General features: G+C 39.5%; 1 protein-coding gene across 1 annotated transcript; it reads left to right on the top strand.

The window, feature by feature from the left end:
* Positions 1 to 7,818: 7,818 nt before the first annotated feature.
* nkpd1 (NTPase, KAP family P-loop domain containing 1) lies at positions 7,819 to 21,790 on the top strand. The gene is made up of 5 exons (XM_059353315.1): positions 7,819 to 8,026; positions 9,724 to 9,840; positions 13,199 to 13,524; positions 18,205 to 19,632; positions 21,512 to 21,790. The coding sequence occupies exons 1-5, from the start codon at positions 7,819 to 7,821 to the stop codon at positions 21,788 to 21,790; spliced, it is 2,358 nt and encodes a 785-aa protein (XP_059209298.1).
* Positions 21,791 to 23,029: the final 1,239 nt, after the last annotated feature.

Genomic DNA, 23,029 nt, shown 5'->3' with positions numbered 1-23,029 from the left:
AAAAAAGACAATACATCAAAGTCATCAGCAACACTTCAACACAAAATACCTAATGTGCGAACATTTATTCAGCTTGAGTTGTTGCTGTGTGTACATCGATTTTGCATTTACAATCAAGCCGGTCCGAAAGCATCCCTCTCTGCCTCCAGGTGGTTTGAGAAGCTAAATCTTTACACGTATTCTGTGCACAACAGAGGCATTTACATTTTGACTTTTATGCACTGAAGTTCTTTATAGATTTAAACAAGACTAATTAAATACAGGCATGCTGGCAGCTCCATGAGGCTCTACTCAGTCACAGCAGTGCTCTCTGCTAAATGCAAACGTCAGCACATGATCACAAAAGCAATGCTAACAATGCTAGAATGTTCACATCTTACTATAGCGTGTTGTTGCTCATATTTGCTAATTGGCAATTAACAAAAATTCAGCTGAGGCTGAGGGGAATGTCATTAGTTTTGCAAGGATTTGGTCATTAAAAGTATTGGACAAATTAACATTTTGATCGGATGATCGCACTATAGGAAAAGTTAAAGGGACAGTTCACTCCTAAATGAAAAATACAAATTTTTCTTAACTTTAGTGATATTTACTAATCTGGATTGTTTTGGGTGAGTTACAAAGTGGTGAAGATATCAAACGTAGAGATGTTCTCTCAAATATAATGAAACCAGATGGTTCCAGGCTATGCTTGTGGCGCTGAAAGCACCAAAAAATATATTTTAAAACCCAACAGCAGAAATAATGGTCTGGTTACTCAAGATAATCCATAAAACTCCATAAATTTACTACCTGTCTGAGTGAGAAAAGTGGATAAAAGACCAAGTCGAAGTTCCTTTTAGTTTTCTTTATTATTAAACATCAGGCTGCTGAAAAAAGGTGCCCCTCTGATGGAGCCTGTGTTCTCTCTGACTTTTCTGTCTGTGTGTAAGATAATTTAATTTGAATGTTCCAGAACATACGCATGTGTATGTTTTCCCAGGCACAAGCACGCTGCCAAGTCTACTTTTTAACCTTAAAAGGATACAATCTATACTTGTATATATTCAAAAATTCCAACGCCTCTATGTCTGACAACTCCCAGATATTAATGTTCATTCTTCTGGTTTGAACCAGTTGCTACATGGAGACTCTGTTCTGAACAAGGTCAAAGGTCAGACTGTGGGTTCTCTTAGTAAAGCAAAACTCTTATATTATATGTAACATAATTTGTAGCATGAAATATACTACACTAGTTTACCTTTCAAGCGACACTCGGACACTTCATTTGCATGGTGATATGGGTAGGTGCACCCATTACATTTGATAGAAAAACAGTAGTTCCTACATTAAACTGTTCACAGCAAGGTCTGTGGGTAATCTTGAGTAAACCAGTCATGAATTCTGGAATGAAAATGAAAATGTAGAAGGCAGACATCTCTACGGCAGATATCTCAACACTGCAACTCATAACAACAGAATCAAGATTGATAAAAAGAACTACAGGGAAGAAAAGAAAAAATGTAATTTCTGGGTACTGTCATTCTAAGGAATCATCAACGTTAGTACAGGGGGCATGAATGTCTGCACCAAATTCGAGGCAAATTCAGGCAGGTTGTTGAGACAGTGTTAACCTCATGGTGGCGCTAACTGAAAGTCAGCAGATCATTAGTCATTAGGATTAGTCCTTTGGGGACCATGCATGTCAGTACACATACCCATGGCAATGCAGCTGTTGAGATATTTCATGCTGAACAAAAGTGGTGGGCCAACTAAATGACCAACAATGCCATTCCTCGAGCCCCACAGCCACAACCAAAGATGTGTGATAATGACCGAAGAAAACGGTTGTAACAGTATGTTGTTAAGTAGAAACCATCAAAGAAAAGCATACAGACAATAGTGAAAGCTGCAAGTTGTTTTGTTTGATCTTGCTGGCTTGCTGGATACACAAAAATCTGTATCTTTAAGTGTCATGCACATGTTCATGCTCTCCTGTCGCATTGTGCGCGCTGCATGTGTGCCTGTTTGTTTGTACTAATGGCTGGTACATTATAATGTTTTGTACAGCAGTGCTCTCACTGATGTGCTGGAATGATCAGTCAGTGTGTGCTCAGGTATCTTGTCAGCAGCTTTGAAGCAACCTAACAGCAGGTTTTGGTGTCATGATGCAGTGCATGCTGCTTGCCTTGAGGTGTATGTGTTCATGAAATATAAAAACAGCGAGATTAGTGCCCTTTCTCATACGATAAAGCAATTCTTTCATGCACGTAGGGCGGGAGTCTGCAGGCGGTGTTGACTGAGAAACACAGGTACAGCTGGTTCGATACTAAAGAGAAATGTGTGTGTTTGTGTGCGAGACGGGGAAGTGGAGTGCTAGATAAGGGGGAAGCTATAGGAGGAAGGGAGAGACTCAACACTTGTACTTTGCACTGCATCTGGCTACACAGATACCCCCCATGCTTCAGTGAAGGTCTGATAGGGATCAGATTTCATAACAGCCTAATAACACCCTCCAAGGGGTCTCAACCTCCGCTATTCTATCTCTGCAAGAGCTGCCATCATCTTCACCTCGACAATTCAGCTCTTGTCAACAGCCATCAACCCCTCAACTGACTGATATTGACAATAAAACAGGAGGCAGGATCAGCAGGCTGGCGTGAATATGTGCACACAGGCGTGTAAGTTTGTATGCTGGTGAAAAAGGTCCAAGAGTGGGCACTCGTTTCCAACACTGCCGCCCAGAGAAGAGCTTGTTGTGCACCTGGTAGCTATACTCTCACACGACAGGATAAAGACAGATTTCACAGAAACGTGGAGAGGAATACAGAGAGGCAGCCGCACAGAAAGAAAAATTTATAATGATCCCCGTTGTCACAGCCATGACTTTTGGACAGCTCTGGTTACTTGCAGTGTGCTGCAGAGGAGATGGAGAATTGTAAGTCTTGTCATGCATCATAAATGTAATACCATATGGGAATGTAGCTCTCACACGCAGAAGAGAATAGGAAATTTGTGCGCCCCATAAAGGAGAACGTATTGCCTTTTACGAGGTAGCGAAGGACATATTGTGTGGCAGGCCTCATAAACATACGCATGTTTCTCTTATGAGTTTTTCAGGGATTTGAGGGAAGGCTGTACAGAATGTGAGAGTAGGATTAAGAGGCAGAAAAGCAAAGACACTATTTACATTGAAATGGCTCGAGAAGGGAGAGGATGAGGAGAAGAAGTCGAAATGGAAATAGATGAGTATGAGATGATGTGATCTGGGATCTGAATGTGAATGGAACAGAGGTTGAAGGTGCAGGCAAAAATAATCATGTATAGGATGTTTGTGCTGATAGATACAAGATCAGCATGCATACCATTCCGCTCACCCCTGCCCCAGAAGGGCTCTTCGGTGGCAATCTCATAGCTGCCTCTTTTTTTTTTCTCCTAATATTTGCCGCAGAGGTATCAAACAAAAAGTGGATCTTGCGAGCGTGGAGGAGTTTTCATCTCAAGGTCTCTGGTGGGATTGTTAAAGCAGACAGTGTCTATAGATCTTTGGGGGTCACAGCATTCAGAAACCTCCATTTGTTGGTGCCATCATCCCCTTGGTAACAATAAAGGACAATCGGTGTGTGTGAATCAGCTTGTGGCAAGGATCTGGACCCCTGCGCCTCAGGGTGAAGACCCTATCATCATCTTTGCTTGCTGCACAGCTCTGCCGAGGGAGCTGCAAAGCTTAAGACATCATGGCCAGATTTGGCAGTGCTTACTTTCAGTATATCTGGCTATTTCTCTGTCCTCTCCCTGTGACTTAGCTGCATCTGCAGTGAGACTGATCAATAGATCACACCAACAAGAGGTCTTGAGGCCAATTAGGCCAGGCGAGCTGGTGTCAGGCGCCGTGTCAATACTCAGGCTTGTCTGCCCTCAGGAACAATGGATAAGGAATAAAAGCAGATAGCTATTTCTGAACGCATGTACGCATGTGTGTGCTCTGCTGATTTACATTAAGCGATCATCAGCCCATCCAAGAGAAGTTCTAGCACATCTTAAGCTCTTGACCGCTCCCCATTTTCAGTAAATGCCTCCTTCACTGCCAGGTCTGCTCCTCCATACCAAATAGAGCAAAGAAGTGTGATGAAGGGCAGCTGATCAAATGTCATTGTCCTGCTTTCATGCACAATACTTTAGCGCCCTCTGTTGGTGGGTTCTATTACAACACAATTTCAAAAAATCTCAGATTATTTCACCTGTTCATGCATCACGGTTGATGCAAATGATCCTAAGTGCGCACAATTTCAACCAGCTCCTGACAGAAAACAATTGCCATCCCCTGAACCTAACATATTACAATATTAGTTTAATTTCCCCTCGCCTTTAGCAAAAAGTCACTTCAAGTCTGCCCAGTTCTGAAATACAATTTATCTGTGTCTGATACCTATCTTGTATTAATCATGAAGGTGAATTCATTAACTTAACTGCAAGGTTTATGTGGAGAAAGGGCGAGGTGTGGTGAGGGTTCATAGGAGGTGAGATACAATCCAATTAATTCAGTATTGGTTTGCAAAAGACTTCTGGCCAAGCAATAACTAAGAACCTCTCTCTCTCACACACACAGACATGTGCACACACACACACACACACACAGACATGTGCACACACACTCTCAGCCTCTCTATGACAATCAACTTAATTAAAGAAGTTGAACAATCAGGTACTTGGAGCAAAGGCAGAATTAGTCACCCTCGGGCAGAGCACTTTAAATCTTAATCAGACGTACACTAATTAAACTCCATTTCAGCAATATAGCCTAAAAATTGAGTATTTTGCTCTTAGATGCTTGTGGGTGAGGTTGTAAACACTATTGACACCAATGTGCTTATGGCAGAGGTGGGGCCGTTCAATTTTGCAAGTCTGAAGTATGTCTCAAGTCTTTGCAGTCCCACATCAAGTAAGTCCTATACAAGTCACAATACACTCATTATCACATGTAATGTCATTTTAACAAAGAAGTAATAATACATGTACAAAAAAATGAATGCTTTATAAAATCTCTATTTTATTTGCTCCTGTTGGTTCCTTCCTGCAACTTGACTGGGTGTTACTGGATTGATTCAAACAAACTGGATCTTGGGAATTAAAGGTGTTTTATGGAATTCTTGAGAAAGATAGCAGATTGTTGAGTCTTATTCCCAGATCATCAAATATTGATGCTTTGTGTTGGTAGGACAGACAGTATGCCAAAGTGTCACTATTTGAGGACCTGGGAATGAGATGAGACTCAACAATCAACTATCAAGTGTCTTCTTGCTTTAACCTTAGTTGAATGAGGAAATGAACAGGAATGTAGTGATTGGTTGCACACTTTTTAAATGACATACAAAAATGTTGATTCTACATACCCTCACTGGCCGATGTATTAGGTATACCTTCCTAACTAGTAAAGTTTATTTTTATATCGTTCCAATCGCGATGCTGAAAAACCAGCAGGTCGACTAGATTACAACAATATTAACGTCATTTGGACAAAGCTTTACGTTCTGATTTTTGCATGTTTGAGTGTAGCTGGAGCGAACCACAGAGACGCGGTTTTGCTAACATAAAGTATACCAAAAAAAGGCTTTACCATGTAATAATTTTACACAGACTATTTTTATAGTACCAGAAAACATGCTATATCATGAGCAATGTAACTGTAAGTGATCTGTAATCACTTCAAACATGACAACAAATACACACACCATATAATAAGGTCATCTTTGGGCTTGGAGAAATCTAACAAGTACATTCAAGTCACAAGTTTCACATCTGAGTGATTTGTCTTTAAGCCCAAGTCGTGTTGCAAGTCCATTTATTTCGTCAAGTTGAGTCTAAAGTCAATGTCAAATCTGTGATGCAAGTCCAAGTCCTGTGACTCGAGTCCACACCTGTGTTTGCATAAAGTATTATTACAGTGATTATGTTATTTATTGTGTCATGCACATGCAAGAGCTCGGCCCCTGTTGACTTATAAGACTTAAGACACTATTGCAATGGTGAAACATTTGTCAGACAAGAAGAACATAACGTCTTACATATAACATAAAATAAAATCAGACAGAAGAAAGGTACCCCTTTTAAAACAAATGTATATTTGTTCTCTAGTCTTAAAATTAAACTCGCCAGCCTCAATAGCTAATAATTATGCCCCTGAAGTATGCACACAGAGCTCTGTGTTAGAATACATCTTGTGTATGTTTACACCACTATGTGCCTTTTTAGATTTGTATATGCAGTAGGAGCTAAAATCTGCCAACAATGGGAGGCTTATTACACATGAATAATGAGACGTATGCATGCTTTAAATGTAACATTGGGAATGTGTGTACATTAAAAACCCACTCTGACAGGATTTCCTTCACAAAGTGTGTCTGTATTAACCTGAAGGGCTTGTGTTGTGAGGTATACTGCGACACCAGATGGTAAGAGAGGGCTACTGCGAGAAAAACAAGGAGTAAATATGCCAAGGGAAATTAGGCTTCTAGCTTGTTTGTCAAAGCTTGACTAACCAGTTATGTCATAACAAATCCTGCTCTGGGCAAAAAAGGCTTTGGTGCTGCTGCTCTGGCATCTTCACTGCTATGCGTGTCAGTTCAGGCCAGGAAGAGCAACCCAGCCATTCCCAACCTGAGGGACTCCATACTAGGAATTCAGTTCATGAATCATGCAGACCCAAGGCTCCTGCATGAAAATCACTCATTTGTTACGTTTTGCCACGGACTGAAAAAGTTGGACAGTGAATGCCAGAAGCTATCGGAAGAATGGGGATTTTTTTTTTTACCTCGTAATGCTTTCAGGAACTACCCACTTCACTCAGATTCTATGAATAGAGAGAAGATTGGGAGCAGCAGGAGAGGTATGGTGTAACGGATTGGAAAATCAGAATGGAAGAAATGTACAGCTCCATCTCTTAGAAATAATTTCATCTTGCATGTGACCTCACTTCCTGGAAAGTGCCCTTCCTACTGACATTGCCTGTAGTTGTCAGGTGCCTTTTTTTCTCTTCCTCTTATCAGTGTTGCAAAGTTTTACAGCAGTGACGTCTGGGGGGTATAAGGTTCACCACACCTGAGCTACATGATCCTTCGTCTTTGTTACTGTTAGAGATTCAAAGATGAGCCAAAATAAAGATCAGGAGTGACATCTGGAACTTAACCAGGTAAGCTTGATTCATCAGCTGCCACACCAGTCATTACCTTATGAGTAATAAGGGTTTAATTACAGAGTAATGGTTTACGATACTGTTGTATTATTTGAACAAAGTTACCATCAAAAACTTTAGCAACTCTCTCCAACTCGGATTTCTCTTAGGTCTGTCAGAAGGTGTGTGAGTGCATTAGACATGTGCAGGCAAGAACACAGAGAGAAAATATGTTGCCGGCAGGGAAACAGACTAATGCAAGGTAATCATTGACACAGCAAAACTGTTGACATTTCCATGCACATAAAAAAAGAACAGCTTTCACTCCGGGAGGCTGAATACCCATGCATGAATGTCAGCATATCATCTTAAAACAAGTCACTTAAAAGCCTGTCAATCAAAGCTCGGGGGACGAAAAAAAACTAAAAAAAAACAAAATGTGGTTTGTGGATTTCTGTTTTTTGCCGTGTAAGCACTCTCAAGGACGCTCAAACTGCAAGTGGCGCTCTCCGTTTAGCTGTAGAGGTGGTTAGAACGTGAACAAACAATCCTTTCACACCAAATACTCAAGTTAAACTGAGTGTGCTACATCAACACTATGAGTGTCCAAATCAGTGGGTTTTTGCATTGGAGCTCCCCTCGCTGACAGCACCATTGTCTGCTCAGGCATGATATACAGCCAGGAGGAGCCTGTAGCCAAGGGGAGAGCACACACACACACCTACACACACACACACACACACACACACTCACACAGTCACACCTCCACTGCCAGCACTGACTTCCCTGCTGTTTCTCATTCTTCGCAGGTCAAAGGGATTTTCTGTGAAAGCTGCAAGTCCTGCCACACAGTCATCATGTATAAGCCAACAAAAGGTGAGTTATCCACAGGTAATGACACGTTGTGGATGGGCTTTCTCCCCTCCTGCTCTGAACGGCTTCATCTCCACTTTCAGTTTCACTTTGTTCATGATTATTATCATCGTGAACTGCTTGTAAACACCGACGATGTCTGTCTGAATGAAGGACGAGCACGGCGTGTCGCCAGCCTCTGTTAATACGCCTGTCCAAATTAATTACAAATATTAGCATTATCATATTGCTGCTAATATAGATAGTAATTATTATCATCATCATTGTCATCATTATTATCACCATCATCGTGACTGTTTTGTTCCTAATTGTTTGGCACTAATCAATTAGTGCCCCTTCATGGAGGGTGTATTTATGCTCCTTTTGAAGTCTTACACAATATTTATAGAGCTTTTCTTGAACAAATCTAATAGTTCTTTAAGTGGGATGTTTCATATAGTCATTTTTAATAAAAATAAATCACTATGATGAACAGTAAAATGTTGATAAGACAAATAAAAACAGTCAAATAAATAAAATTGGTAACAGAATAAGCACAAATGATAACACCACAACGCTACAAAGCACTACAAAACAGCTAAATAGATGGGGTTTTTAGTTTATGTTTTGAAAAATATCAATATTTCCAGCTCCTCTCAGATCTCAGAGGATCTCAGGCCTTCCTGGTTCATAAATCAAAAGCATTTCAGAGAGTTAGTCTGCTGCTCGGCGATGTAGTGTCTTATAAACTAATAAAAGAAATTTCAAATCAATGTGAAACTCTACTTTTGGTCTTTGTCAGCAACCGTGCAGCAGAATTCAAATTAATTGTAGCTGATTCATATTATTCCTCAGTCGAGCCAGAAACTTAGGCATTAAAGTAGTGAAGCCTGCTAGTTATAAAAGCGTGCTTCAGTCTCTCTGTCTAACATGGTTTCATTGGTTGTTACTGTTTGGGCCTACATATGTGTCACATACAGTCATGGGAAATATTATTAAACCATTGCTTTCTTCAATTTCTTGTTCATTTTAATGCCTGGTACAACAAAAATAGCCCATAAGAGTTTAATTTAAGAGCTCTAGCCTTTTTCTGTAGTTTTCTTGATAATGATTTTGGTTATTATCAAGAAAACCATGGAAAAAGCCTAGATATCAGCTCTTAAATTAAACTCTTATGAGCCATTTTTGTTGTCATCATTATATTTGTCCAAACAAATGTACCTTTAGTTGTACCAGGTATTAAAATGAACAAGAAATTGCAGAAAACAAGGGTGTTCTAAACATTTTCCCATCATTGTTTATAGTTTAAAGTTTGCATTATAGCCTATACACAATATATTTAACAACAGAATATTCAATAGTGGCTTCTCACTTATATGCAAATGCTTACAGACGTTCAGTCTAAGGTGTGAAATTAGCTCACCTTTGTAATGCCTACATGAACAGGTGTTATTTAACTGCAGTCGTGACAGATTAGTTCAGCATTACTGAGCTCAAATAAGCAAAAAAACCTGTTTGTCTTTAATCAATCAATGTCTTTTGAGTGCATCGACTGACGATCCAGTTTTCCCAGCAATTCTTTTAACGGGTGTGCCAAATAAGACTCTCTATGTAAGAGTATATGCCAAGTAATTTGAAATACAAATAGAAAAATAAAAGTTAGTCATGCTGAGTTTTTTTTATTTATTTTTTTAGTTTTATTTTTTTTAATCTCCTTTCAGATGATATTTATGCATATGCGCTGTCCAAGACCCTGACAAAGGTTTCATCACCGGCAACTGTAGGACTCTACTCTTCGTGTCAGAATCGAATTAACATGATCCTCGGACAAATGGAAGGTATGAAAAGACTCTGCAAACCTAGCTTGTTGTGCATTTCGTCTGTTGGATTGCTCTTAAAAAAAACTGACAGTCTCTCCGGTCTGTGGGTAGGAACTATAGGATGTAATGAGGCCTTGAAAATTCATAGTGACACCAAACATAAAAAGTACGCTTCAGATGATTTGCATGGAAAGAGACATTGCTTATGAATGCTATGGCAGCATAATATTGTTATGACATAGTAAATGTAATGTTTAATTCTTGCACTGGCTTAGCCACTGCAGTCAGAAAATCACTGAGCTACTTCTTGGCATATGAATGAGCTGTGCACCACCTCAGAGCTGGCTCATGCTTTAATGATTTCTTCACAACTGACTGATGGAAAAGTGGACATTGTGTTTCTGCTCTGCAGCCTTAAGTACACATACCATAATTCTCCTAAACACCGTGCACAGCAGAAAAGTTGCAGCAACAGTCCATTCAGAAAGTATTCAGATACCTTCATGTTGTGTAGCTTTATGCTAAATTCATTTAAATCCATCCCCCTCCTCATCAATCTACAGCCATAGAAAAAATGATTAGACCACCCTTGTTTTCCTTCATTTCCTGTTCATTTTAATGCCTAGTACAACTTAAGGTGCATTTGTTTGGTCAAATATAATGATAACAACAAAAATAGCTCATAACAGTTGGTTTTCTTGATAATGATTTTGGTTATTATCAAGAAAACCACTGAAAATGGCTAGATATCAGCTCTTAAATTAAACTCTTATGAGCCATTTTTGTTGTTATCATTATATTTATCCAAACAAATGTACCTTTAGTTGTACCATACATTAAAATGAACAAGAAACTGAAGAAAAAAGCTGGTCTAATATCTATTACCATGACTGTACACTGAAATAATGACAAAGTGAAAACAGGATTTTTAGGAAAAAATGGAAATATCAAATTGACATAAGTACTCAGACTCTTAACTCAGCACTTAGTTGAAGCTCCTCTGGCAGAGATTACAGCCTCGAGTCATCTTGGATATGACTGGTTTCCTCCAGACATGACACTTAAAATTGAGGCCAGACATTTCAATCTTGGTTTCATCAGACCAGAGAGAATCTTGTTTCTCACAGCCGGAGAGGTCCTTTAGGTGCTTTTTGCAAACTCCAAGCAGGCTTTCATGTTTTCTTTCACTCAAGTGAGGCTTCCGTCTGGCCACTCGTGCCCAGATGGACGGACTCCTTCTGGAAGTCTCTCCCACTTCCACACAGGCTCTGTGGAGCTCAGCCACAGTAACCATCAGGTTCTTGGTCACCTCTCTTACCAAGGCTCTTCTCGTCACAATCGCTCTGTTTGGCCGAGCGGCCGGCTCAGTTAAGGATTACGGAGGCCACTGCGCTCTTGGAAACCTTCAGCGAAACAGAATTTCTTTTTAAGCCTTCCCTTGAACTGTGCCTTGACACAATCCTGTCTGTGAGCTCTGCAGCCGCTTCCTTCAAGCTCTTGGTTTGGTATTGTTATGATATGCACTGTGAGTGCATATCATAAAAAACTTTACATAGACAGGTGTGGGTGTGTGTGCCTTTCAATATATAATATTTCAAACGGTGATCAATGGAAACTGGAGGCACTAGTCCTAAATGTAAAATTTCATAGCAAAGGGTCTGAACACTAAACAGTAAATTTGGTATTTTTCAGTTTTTTCTTTTTTAAATAATTTGCAAACTAAAATGTAAAATCCTGTTTTTGTTTTGTCATTATGGGCCAATGTAGATCAGTCTATGCTGTAGATGACTTTACATTTAGTCATTTAGCAGACGCTTTTATCCAAAGTGACTTACAGGGGGGGAAAAAGGGGAACAATTAAGGTATAAATGAGTTGATAAAAGAGATGAATGAGGGGTGAAAATCAGTTTAAATACATTTAGCATAAGGCTGCAACAAAACAAACTGTTAACGAGTCTAAATACTTTCTGAATGACCTGTACAGGTGCATCTCAATACATTAGAATATCATGGAAAAGTCCATTTCCAGCAGTTCAAGTCAAATAGCAACCAAGTATTGAGTCATATAGATATATATATAACATTTCCATATTAAACATACTTTTTAAAATTGTACTTTTGTATTTTTTTGGGGACACTGAATTTTAGGTCTTCATTAAATGTAAGCTATAATCATTATAATAAGAAATTAAATACATTAAGACATGACATGTTTCATTCTGTGTGTAATGGATATATATGTTGTTTTTTTACACTTTTTGAATTAATTACCGACATAAATAAGCTTTCCTATGATATTCTAATTTATTGAGATGCACCTGTATATCCAAGTTAAAAGTGTGCTCACATCACATTATTTGTATATTTCCCCCCCAACACATTATATACCATAGGTAGCTATGTGGTATATAGTAAATAATGATAGTTGTAACTGGTTGCCTTTAAAAAACAAACTAGTGTTTCTAAATAATCCCCATCAGTATCGACTGTAATAGAGAAAATGTGAGTGAATCTTAGTGCACCAATTAACAGTATAATGTCTCTGAAATTGTGAGCATATTTTCACCTGAAGAATGTCAGGAAAAAGTGCAACCTTGAACTTTAAATATAAGGAGCATATTTTTTAACAAAAAACACAAAAAGAAAAACCTTATTTGAAGACATCAGAATTCAGAATTCAGAATTTCACAAATGACTACATAGTCACCTTGCACAAGAAATATGTGAAGACTCAAACTTGAAAATACACGTTTCCTTTGATAAACAAGTGACATTGAACAGAGTGAATGGAGCATGTGCAGCACTTGTGGAGGACTTTAATAAAAAAAGATACATTTGAGGTTATTTCTTTGTGTTAGACAGAAGGTCTTACAGTATCAGGGGGTTGTGAGGGGGGGGTTTTTTCAACCTCAGCACAGAGTATTGTACAAGTTTGACCAGGATTTATGTTCATTGTCTAATAAAATACAATAAATACAATAAGAAAGATTGAAATGTTGCAAAACAGATAAAACATACTCCATCTACTGTACAATAGACTTTTTTATGTGTTTCTTGCCTTAATTTGAACAAGTAAATAGCTCAATCTTTCACATAAAGAATGAAATAAGTATTTCTGCAGGCTGAATATTTTCCCTGGAACAGGTTTAGGTTTTGTGTCAATGCCAGACGATTCTATCAGAGTTAGTGAGAGCCAAAAAGTTCAAACTCGTCAATTCATTGCTACAATATTCAACATTTAATTCTAAAGAAGCAACAGCATATAAGCTATTACTAAGCATTGCGGTTTTACCTTGATTTAGAAGTTATTCCCATATGAATCCCAACCAGCTGAGTTATTTATCCTTAATATTATCAATGTTTTGTGTCTCTTCAGTGTACATGACAGAGGAGGCTTCGAGGATTGAGAAGGAACGCAAAGGACGCAGACCTCGCTCAAATCCACCTTCATTTAGCAGCTTTCTAGCGCTCATCGGCCGGATACTCTTCTACAGGCCCGTTTGGACGGAGGAGAACCAGCAGTTCCATAACATCAGGTTCATTTATGTAAATTTCAGTGCCTGGCACTTTGCAGGAAGCGACCTGCTTTGGGCCGGGATCGCCATACGTCTGTTTCAGGCCATGCAGATGAACTTTGGGAAATTACAGCTTGTACTCTACCGGACGGCTCAACATGATGAAGAAGAAGAAGTCAAGCAGAAGGTTTGGGAATTGTCTTACGTTTTTAACTAATTTATCCAAGTCTTCAGCAGCTGTGCTACAATGTTGAGATGCTGATGTGTTGTAGGTTATGTTCATCATGCTCGTCTGCTTAGTTTAGCAGGTTAACTAATGCTGGGCTTACACCAAACGATTTTCATAGTCCCAGACTAAAAACTGAACGTCTTTAGTAAATCTAGGAGTTCTACTGGAGTCACGGTGCTCCCGACATCTCCATCGTTAAGTGTAAGGTAGTAATCTACGCTGTTTCATATCAGTCTATTCCTACTCTTGGGTTTCGAGTCGCAGTGACGTAACACAATCAACAACCAATAGATGAGCGGGGGAAAGGTCCAAGGTTCCAGACCGGCCAGTAAAACCACTTCAACAGGAAAAAGTAACTTCACAATAATGCTAGTAAGCGCAGTCCTTATAATAAAAATATATATAATATATACATATATCTACAGCCACAAGCGGGATTTTGGGGTTGCTGTTTCTTAGTTAAGAGAACAGTAAGGAGAGCCAGTTAAAATGTATAAATAAATGCATACATAAATAAGTAATAAATAATCAATGATTAATGTATGATTAACTAAATGAAAGTTGATACAGCTGATGAACATAATAATTCAATTAAACACATTATAATTAAATAGGACATACATGTAGGCCCATATCATGAATTCATTTCTAAATGTTCCTTTCCTTTATTCTTCTTTATATCTATTTCCACTGTAAAATAGTCAACTTTTCATCTCAGAAAGACAGAAACCCTTTTTCAGCTTTGTGAGGGGGCATTTTGTAGCGTCTTCTTCTCTTCTTTTTGTTGTTGTTTTTTCAACACATACCTCTGCACACACTAGAGCAGCTGGAGCCAAAAGCTGCTACATTTTGTAAGTTTTTACTAAGAGCATGATAAGGGGAAAAAATGCATGGAAGATTAAAAAAAAATAATGCTAAAAGAATCTAGTTGTGATCTTGTAAATAGTTATCCTGCAGGATTTACAGTCTAAAATCTCAGTCTGAGACTAGGCTGGGACTAAAAACTCTAAACACTTGTCTTTAGATGTGAGCAGGTGTGAGCTGATAGTCTTCCAGGAGTCTTTTCCAAATCTTTTTAAAGTCTTCTGGTGTATAGGTAGCATAAGGCATTAAACACCTGCAGATAAGGGTGGGAGGAATGTCACTCGAGCTTTGGGAGTATTTAACCAGAAAACAAAGTATTGTATCCAGCCTTTATTTTAAACGTTGGTACATCATTATTAGTGAAAACTGGGTTGCAAATGGGTGGAAAATGTCTGGTAAATTTCCAGAAACTTTACATGGGAAGTTAAGCTGGGGAATTGTGCAAATATTTAAAAAAAAAAAAAAAAAACATTTCAACAGATGTATTTGTAAGTAGAACTTAATCAAGTTTTAATTATTTTTATTGAACAACCAATAATTTCAGTGAACAACAAAAACATGAATGTTAAGTTTAATATTACTCACCCCAGTGTGCTATGTGCATGTGATTGAGGAAAAGCATAAATATCCAAGTGTACTTGCATGAAATCTGGTTGTTTTAGTCCAGATTAATCTAAAATATATTTCCCCAACTATATTTAAGTTCCCTGTTAAGGGCCAACCTTCAATTTAGGAAATTCACAGTATATTCACATCTAGTGAAATCTGATCTGTCATGTTTCTGAAAAGTCACATCAGCATCATTCATTGTCCAGGAATGACAGCTCAAGTCTCAGTGGCATATACATCAAAACATTATTTTATTATTATTATTATTATTATTATTATTAAACCTTTTATTCAACCAGGAAAGGTCCCATTGAGATTAAAAATCTCATTTTCAAGGGAGTCCTGGCCAAGACACAACAGCAGCACAAACAAAGGAGTCAAAACAAAACAGACACAAGACACACAGATAATATTACAACACACAGTGATCTAGGACTCTAAAAATGCCAAAAGTGCAATACAAATCATGAAATCAACAACAATAAACAATGTCAGCTAAAACAACAACACCTTGCTGCTGCTGTTGCTTTTTTAACGTGGATTTAAAGCCATTCAGAGAGATCAGATCTTTGAGTTTTAGCACATTCTGAAGGACATTCCAATCAGAGAACATATATTATAAGATATGCCTGGATGGAAAGAGGACTAGACTATTTTACTCAAGTAAAAGTACTGTTAGTTGTGTAAAAATGTACATCCACAAAGTAAAAAGGTAGGTAAATTAATTTACTCTGTCATTGCCACTGCCTTACAGAAAAGGGTGGTGAGTAAAGAAAAAATAATAAAGATATGATAATGACAGTAGGGATGGGTATCGAATTCAGTACTTTTATAGGTACTGACCAAATTCCGTCGGTACTACCGAGTACCGATTCATGTAAAATCAAACGGTACCATGTTTCGGTACCTAAACGGCATTACCTTTAAACTGATCATTGATTTCAACCTGTTTTCATTTAATGTCTTTGATTAACAAGCGTGCTGACGATCGCACTATTTTTTATTTATTTTATTTACCTCCTCTTCTGGTCCTGTCTGCGCACCGCGGCCACTAGCCACTAGCTGCTGCCCTCTTCCAACCCGGTGCAGAGACAAACAGCCAGGCTCTAGGCCTGCTAGCCGCCAGCTGCTATCTCTCCAATGTCTCTACCCGGGCTTGGCCTTACTCCGATTGCTCTCTCCATTCTTCTGTAGACCAGTCATTAACAGCTAACAGCTAGCTGCTGCATCTCTGGTCCTCCGCTAATACTCAGCTCTTCAACTCAGGAATATTACCTGCCACTTTACTCCAAACTGCCTCGCTGAAATTAAATCCCTCAGACTCCTGCGTCATCCTCGATATGTGCACAGAGCAGCCCGACTCAACTTTGTTTATTCCAACCAGCCATGCCCACAATACTGTCTGACCGGTGCTGCGTCGCACAGCTACGACGTCATCACAACAAATCACACGTGCACTTGCAACCTTTTTTTTTTTTTTTTCTCCGTGCACTTGCCACCTGAGAGCGCTCCTCTGCATTCTTTGATAACACTGAAACCTTCATGTTACAATAAAACAATAAAGCACTGCTCATCCTGGATTTTATATTGTTTTGATATATTTTTTAAAGTTTATATTTTGAGAAATAAATATGTTGAATTGAAAAAAATAGATTTTATTATTAAACAAATTAACATTTATTACCACATAAACAAGCGCAAAAGTACCGAAAATTGGTACCGTTGAGTACCGGTACCAATTCCCAGGTATCGGGTATCGGTACTGTATCGGTTCAAATGTGAAAGGTACCCATCCCTAAATGACAGATATGACCTGTTGCATTAAGAAACACGTGTAGGCAATAAAAGATGCATTAACACCAGAGCCCCTCTGACCTATATCATATTTAAAGAGCATTTTGCAAACTGTGAGCACAACTGATGATGAACTACACAGCCAAGAAAGAAGACGAAACGTACACAAACATGACTGACAACAGATAAAAATTAGATACGGACACAGCAACTAGAAGTATTAAACAACATAAATAAAATAGTTCCACACTTCTTGCAGAAACAACAGCAGAATAAAACATCACCATGCTAGGCAACACGGGCATGCATAAACCCAAAGCGGCTGCAGCCACAAACGCATAATAATTCAGACAGAGCTGCAGAGTTTTTGCACAAAGTATATTGCACACACGGGTGCAAAACTCTAGGAAAAAGTTTGTTGTTACTCACCTGTCTGATGGCGATCTTGTGCACCGCCCAGTCCTCCACCATCCAGTCCACTCTGTCACACTCTGATCCCACCGACTTTTCAAACATTTTGAACCTAATAGTTTCTACAGGTATATGAGGGATTAAATGACCACACTGGATGTCTGAATCACGCTGGATGATCCACCATGAGCATTACGGCATGTTAGCCACAACCAGCACGCACCTGTAAACGCGAAATCGTGGGTGTGTTTGATTTGAGTCAACGAGCGTGCTGGCTGGGTGGTGCACTAAACCAGTGGTCAACTAAAGTAGATTAAACTTTTTTTCACTTATGCTGAAGTAGAATAATACAATCCCTCCATTCTCACCGTCTATAAGGACTTTATAATGTGTTTTGTGTAATGTTTTCTCCCTCCAAATGTAATTGAAATGTTGTAAAGTACATACCTACGGTCAATAAAAGTACAATTGTGAAATAAAAGTTTAAAATAAATAAATAACTACTTTGATACTCACAAATTGCTCACATTCCCACCCCTGAAAATATGGATTGGATAAAGTGAGATTTTGATCTGACTATGGTGCTAGATGGAAATAAAGTTATCCTCAGGGGATCATGCATCTCTGTACCAAATCCATATTCCATATCGGCATTCATCATCTTAGAACCATGCATTTCTGCACAAAATTGGGTGCCAATCCCTTCAGATGTCACTAAAAAAGTGACCTGCTGATGGTGCTAAATAAAAAATCAGCAAAGTAATAAGGATTCATCATCTGGGCACCATAAATAGATGTCATGGCAGTCTTTCTTGTAGTTAAGATATTTCAGTCTGGACCAAAGTGGTAAACCAACCAACAAATCACGGCCAACACTGCCATCTCTACAGCTGTGCTGCTAGTGTGGTACGAACACTGCGGTGAAGTCTAACCTGCTCCTTGTTTGCTCTGTGTTTTCAGAAAGTGGAGGATACTCCGAACCACTGGAGGTCCAAAAAAATTTGCTGCTGCCCCCTGTGGTTTCTTGTCCTCTCTATAATTATGATACCAATTATCATCCTTGTAACCTGGTTGGTTTTTGGCCTTCCCCAACCTGAGGTGCCACCAAGTGCTGCAGTGAATGGAACAAGCAGCAAGGTCAGTGTGGTGGAGGGCCTGGTCATCGCTGCGTTGGGAGTCCCTGCAGCAAGTGCATTGAGGTTTGTCTTTGTGATGGGTAAGAACCTCATCCTCACCCTGGATCTGAACATCAAGAAGGGGATGGATAATGACCGGATCAGCAGCCAACTGGGCTTCATGAACGAAGTGAGGAAGGAAATGTGGTTCATGTCTGAATTCATCAAGTTTATGGAGGTGTTTGAGAGGAGGAGGATCCGAGTGGTACTTGAGATCACCAATCTGGACCGCTGCTCTCCCAAGAAAATTGTTGCCGTTCTTGAAGCCATCAACATTCTACTGTCAAATGAGGAAAGTCCGTATATTTCCATCCTGGCCGTCAACCCAGATGTTGTCGTGCAGAAGGTGAACTTCGCAGATGGCTGTTTCAGCAAAGAGGACCGGGCTTATGCGCTGTTGAACCGCATCGTGACTCTGGCCTTCACAGTCCCACCACTGTGTGACGATTCAAGACTCGGTTTATTTTACAGCCTAACTAGCAATTCAAAAACCTCTGAGGACAGATGCTGCAAACAGAGCTCCTCCTCAAGATCATTTGAAGTGGAGATTGCATTTGATGGAAGAGAGTCACATCAACTGATGGAAAAAAACGCAGCAGAGCTGGATGTAAACGAGGAGGAAGTAGAGAAGTTGGTCATGAGCATCCTGACGACCAGTGAAAGGAATCTAAACAAGTACATGTCAGAGGATGTCATGTCTATGAGGAGGGTGATCAACTCCATTCGAGTGACTGTGACCATCATGAAGGCCTTGAAGAAAGAGATTCCTCAATCAAAATACATCGCAGCATGGGTGGTGTTGGCCAATCAGTGGCCTTGCCGCCTCAGCTGGATCCTCCAGTGTGTTGAAGATGCTGATCAGAGGGCCGATATTGATCAGAACAATGTGACCAACACTGATGATTCCTTGTGGAAAATCTTCAGCGAGTCCAGGGCAGAGCTGTATGTGATGAGCGCAAGGATTGAGGACCTCCTTGAGCAGGATGGAGATCCTGAGATGTTTGAAAGATTTCTCAAGGTAGATTTCCAATTCACAGTAAAGGACTTGAAGATGTTTGAAGGGGCGACGGTGAACCTGAATCACTCGATTCGGAAGGAGCTGGCTCACATCAGAGGGGCATCCAGGCTGAAAGATTCTGGTTGGATGAGGAACCTGGCCCCTCTGCCAGTCACAACTATCATCAAGATGGACACAGAGGATGTATGCAAAGAGGTAAGAGAGAAGTTATAAACTTTAAGATTTTAGTCCTGGTTGATTTGGAAACACCAGTGGTGACAGGAAGCAACAGCAAGTGCAGCGTAACACTTTTTGAACAGTCACAAATATAACAGAAGAACAACTACTGTACTGTATGGAGATGTCATGTAATTGGCCATGAGCAACCACAATCTGATTTTCACATGGCATGAGGGATTGGAGGTGTGCAGCCAGAAGCCTGCATCTCAGGTTGACTGTTCCTTGTTCCATTACTTTCTACAATATTTAAAACTGATCCGTTGTCAAAAGATGCTGTGAATTTAATTTGTTTTGCAGAAGGATTTCTTTTTTTTTTAAAGATTATTTTTTTGGCATTTTACATGCTTTATTGAAAGTGAGAGACAGATAAAAAGGGGGTGACAGAGGGGAGGACATGCGGCAAAGGGAGCTCAGGCCGGATTCGAACCCAGCTCCACCGCAGCGAGGACTGTAGCCTCTATACATGGGGCGCCTGTGTAACCCACTACGCTACGGACGACCCCTTGCAGAAGGATTTCTGATGAACAATCACTGTCAGTGCGACCCTTTGTATTAACAGTAATTTAATACAGCTGAATATGCAGATTCAGGTAAACAAAACAATGAGGCGGCTATCAATGAGATAAAATTACGAAAGGTAATGCCAAATTATGCCGCATCATTTCCTGTGAATTCCTTGTGCAATGGCAGCTAGTTTTTATTCAAGCATGGGATTGGGAGACGCCTCTACTAACAATGAAAATGACTAAAAAGAGGTAAATACTGTGTGTAAGAAATTGAATGTCCTTGGTTCAAAAAACGAAATAAATAGCATCCCAAAAACAGGTTTTTAATTCCATGTTAATTTTGAGGATTGTAACTTTAATATACCATTCATTCACCTCAAATGATTCTACAATTCTACAATTCCATAACATCATTTAGCAGACGCTTTTATCCAAAGCGACGTACAAATGAGAGTTAATACAACACAAGCAAGGATGAAGTCAAGAAACATAACAAGAGTAATTACCGTGGGTTAAGTTTGGGTCCAGTAGGATGCAAGTGGTTTTAGGTTGCGAGAGCGGTCAGTGCGCTACTTATCGTTCTCATCTGTGTAGATCAAGAGTGAAGGTGTTCAGTAAAGAGTTGGGTCTTCAGTCCCTTCTTAAAGATTGAGAAGGACTCAGCAGATCGGATGGAGTTTGGAAGTTTGTTCCACCACCGGTGCACTACAGAGGAGAAGAGTCTGGTTTGCCCTTCAGCGGCCGAAGAGCCAGGCGGTGGCTCCGTTGGTAGAGCGGGTTGCCCACAGATCGGAGGGTTGGGGTTTGATCCCTGACCATGGCAGCCTACATGTCGAAGTATCCTTGAGCAAGATACTGAACCCCAAATTACTCTTGATGCTGCGTTCATCTGTGTGAGAATGAATTCACAATGGTGGCAGGTGGGACCGTTTAGGGTAGCCTCTGCCACCAGTATGAATGTGTGTGTCAACGGGTGAATGAGCGTAGTCTGGAGTCTGGTCTCTGTAAAGCGATTTGAGTGGTCGCAAATCGACTACAAAAGTGATATATAAGTGCAGGTCCATCCATTTACCAATTACGTCTTCCACTCGAAGAGCGTAGTGGGCGGAAGGGTTTGTGGACCTGAACAAAGGAGTTCAGATAAGCAGGAGCTGTGCCCGTTGCTATTTTGTAGACAAGAGACTTTGAATCTGATGCAGGCTGCGACCAGGAGCCAATGATGGTGCAAATCAGAACTATGTTTGGAAATGCAAAAGAAAAGTAAAATTTAGGTCATATTAGGGAGGGTTAGGAACTAAATAATATCACTCCTCTGAGTTTCTAATGTTTAAATGTTTTTCTTTTCCTAGCTGGAGAGGATGAAATACCCGAGTATGTATATTGATATTGTGAGAAGAAATAACCTCAACGGTTCAGCACTGGTCTTTGGCGATGCAGATGACCTTAAAAACCTCCTGGATATGACCTTTGGTGAATGGGCAACTTTCAGACTGCACTTCCTGGGTTTACCAACACATCTCCGACAACAATACAAGAACATGCCACCGAATCATCTTCACAACCAGCAGCCCCTTCGTGCTTCCCTTCTCTACTCATCCACTGCCAGTCTCTTTAACAGCTTTACGTAAGAGTCCAATCCATTTTCAGTAAGAGCGATAACCCTATAGTGTTTATATGTATGTGCATAACATGTATTGATTGTCTTTACAGTGAAACGACAGCTTGTGCACGGTTTGGGAGATTATTTTATTTTGAAGTAATTATGTTCACTATGTTTGTCTGCCGGGGCTTGTGATAAACTCTTAGAAAAAGGTTGAATCACCTGGAACTATATAACCATCACATGCATGTTTGTTAATGTGGGGACAAGCCTAACAATGATAGCTAGTTTTACCTCCAGTGATTGTACATTTGTGTTTTTCATGGATTATATTTTCCGATAATAACAAGGTATTTGTCACAAAAGAAGAAGTGCATTTATGACAGCTGAATGTCATTTCAGGGTCTTGGTATTGTGAATGCTGGCTCACTATCACACTTTAATGGCTTTATTGTCACACTGTCATACAATGAAGCCATTGTTAATGTCACTAATAACACCTGTGCTTTTTTCTGCTATCACAAGTCAGCATGTAAGTTGTGAAACGAGCTGTTATGTGATATGATTGTTGTTGTTTTTACTTTGCAAAGGTGTCAAATAGAAAAAAAACAAAGCTGTGAAACCTGTTACCTGAAGAAAAATGCACAGTTCACAATGTTTCATTGTTCCTTATGACATAAAACAAGCACATAAAGATATGTAACTTACGGTACATAGAAGAGAATCCTTCATGCACAAAGTTGCATCATGAATGTGAGTTTTATACTTTTTGTTGTTGTTTGGGATTTTTATTTTCTTCTTTTTTTTGGTTGTACTGTAACTTAATTGTTGAATCGGTGGATGTTTATAATGAGTTGTGTGATGTGCCTATGCTATGCGGTATCAATGGATGCTACAAGTCTCACTACCTAAACTCTTTGACAAAGCTAATATTAACTAAACATTTGAATTCTGCAAATCCCTACACAGTAGGACTGTATCTAGTTTACAGCGTCCACAAGCATTAACATATTTGGTATTTCATCAGTTGAAATTCACTATGATGTGTTCAGGAATACTTTATTGTTCCTTGAGAAAAAAAGGATACTTATTAATACTGTATATGTGCTGCAGTAAACTACAATTCATCATTTCATGCACATCAATAAAATGAAATCTCTGACAAGTGAAATGCATTTGCATTGCATTGAGTGTCATATAACTAAAGTGCTCATCCAAGCGAATATATTTTTTGGGTGTAGCACTTCTTCCTAAATACATTTTCCAG

Source organism: Centropristis striata, chromosome 2 (genome assembly GCF_030273125.1).
Source record: "Centropristis striata isolate RG_2023a ecotype Rhode Island chromosome 2, C.striata_1.0, whole genome shotgun sequence".
In the NCBI taxonomy this organism is placed as follows: Eukaryota; Metazoa; Chordata; class Actinopteri; order Perciformes; family Serranidae; genus Centropristis; species Centropristis striata.
The sequence above is the reverse complement of the archived record's forward strand: the minus strand, read 5'-3'. Positions and strand labels throughout refer to the sequence as shown.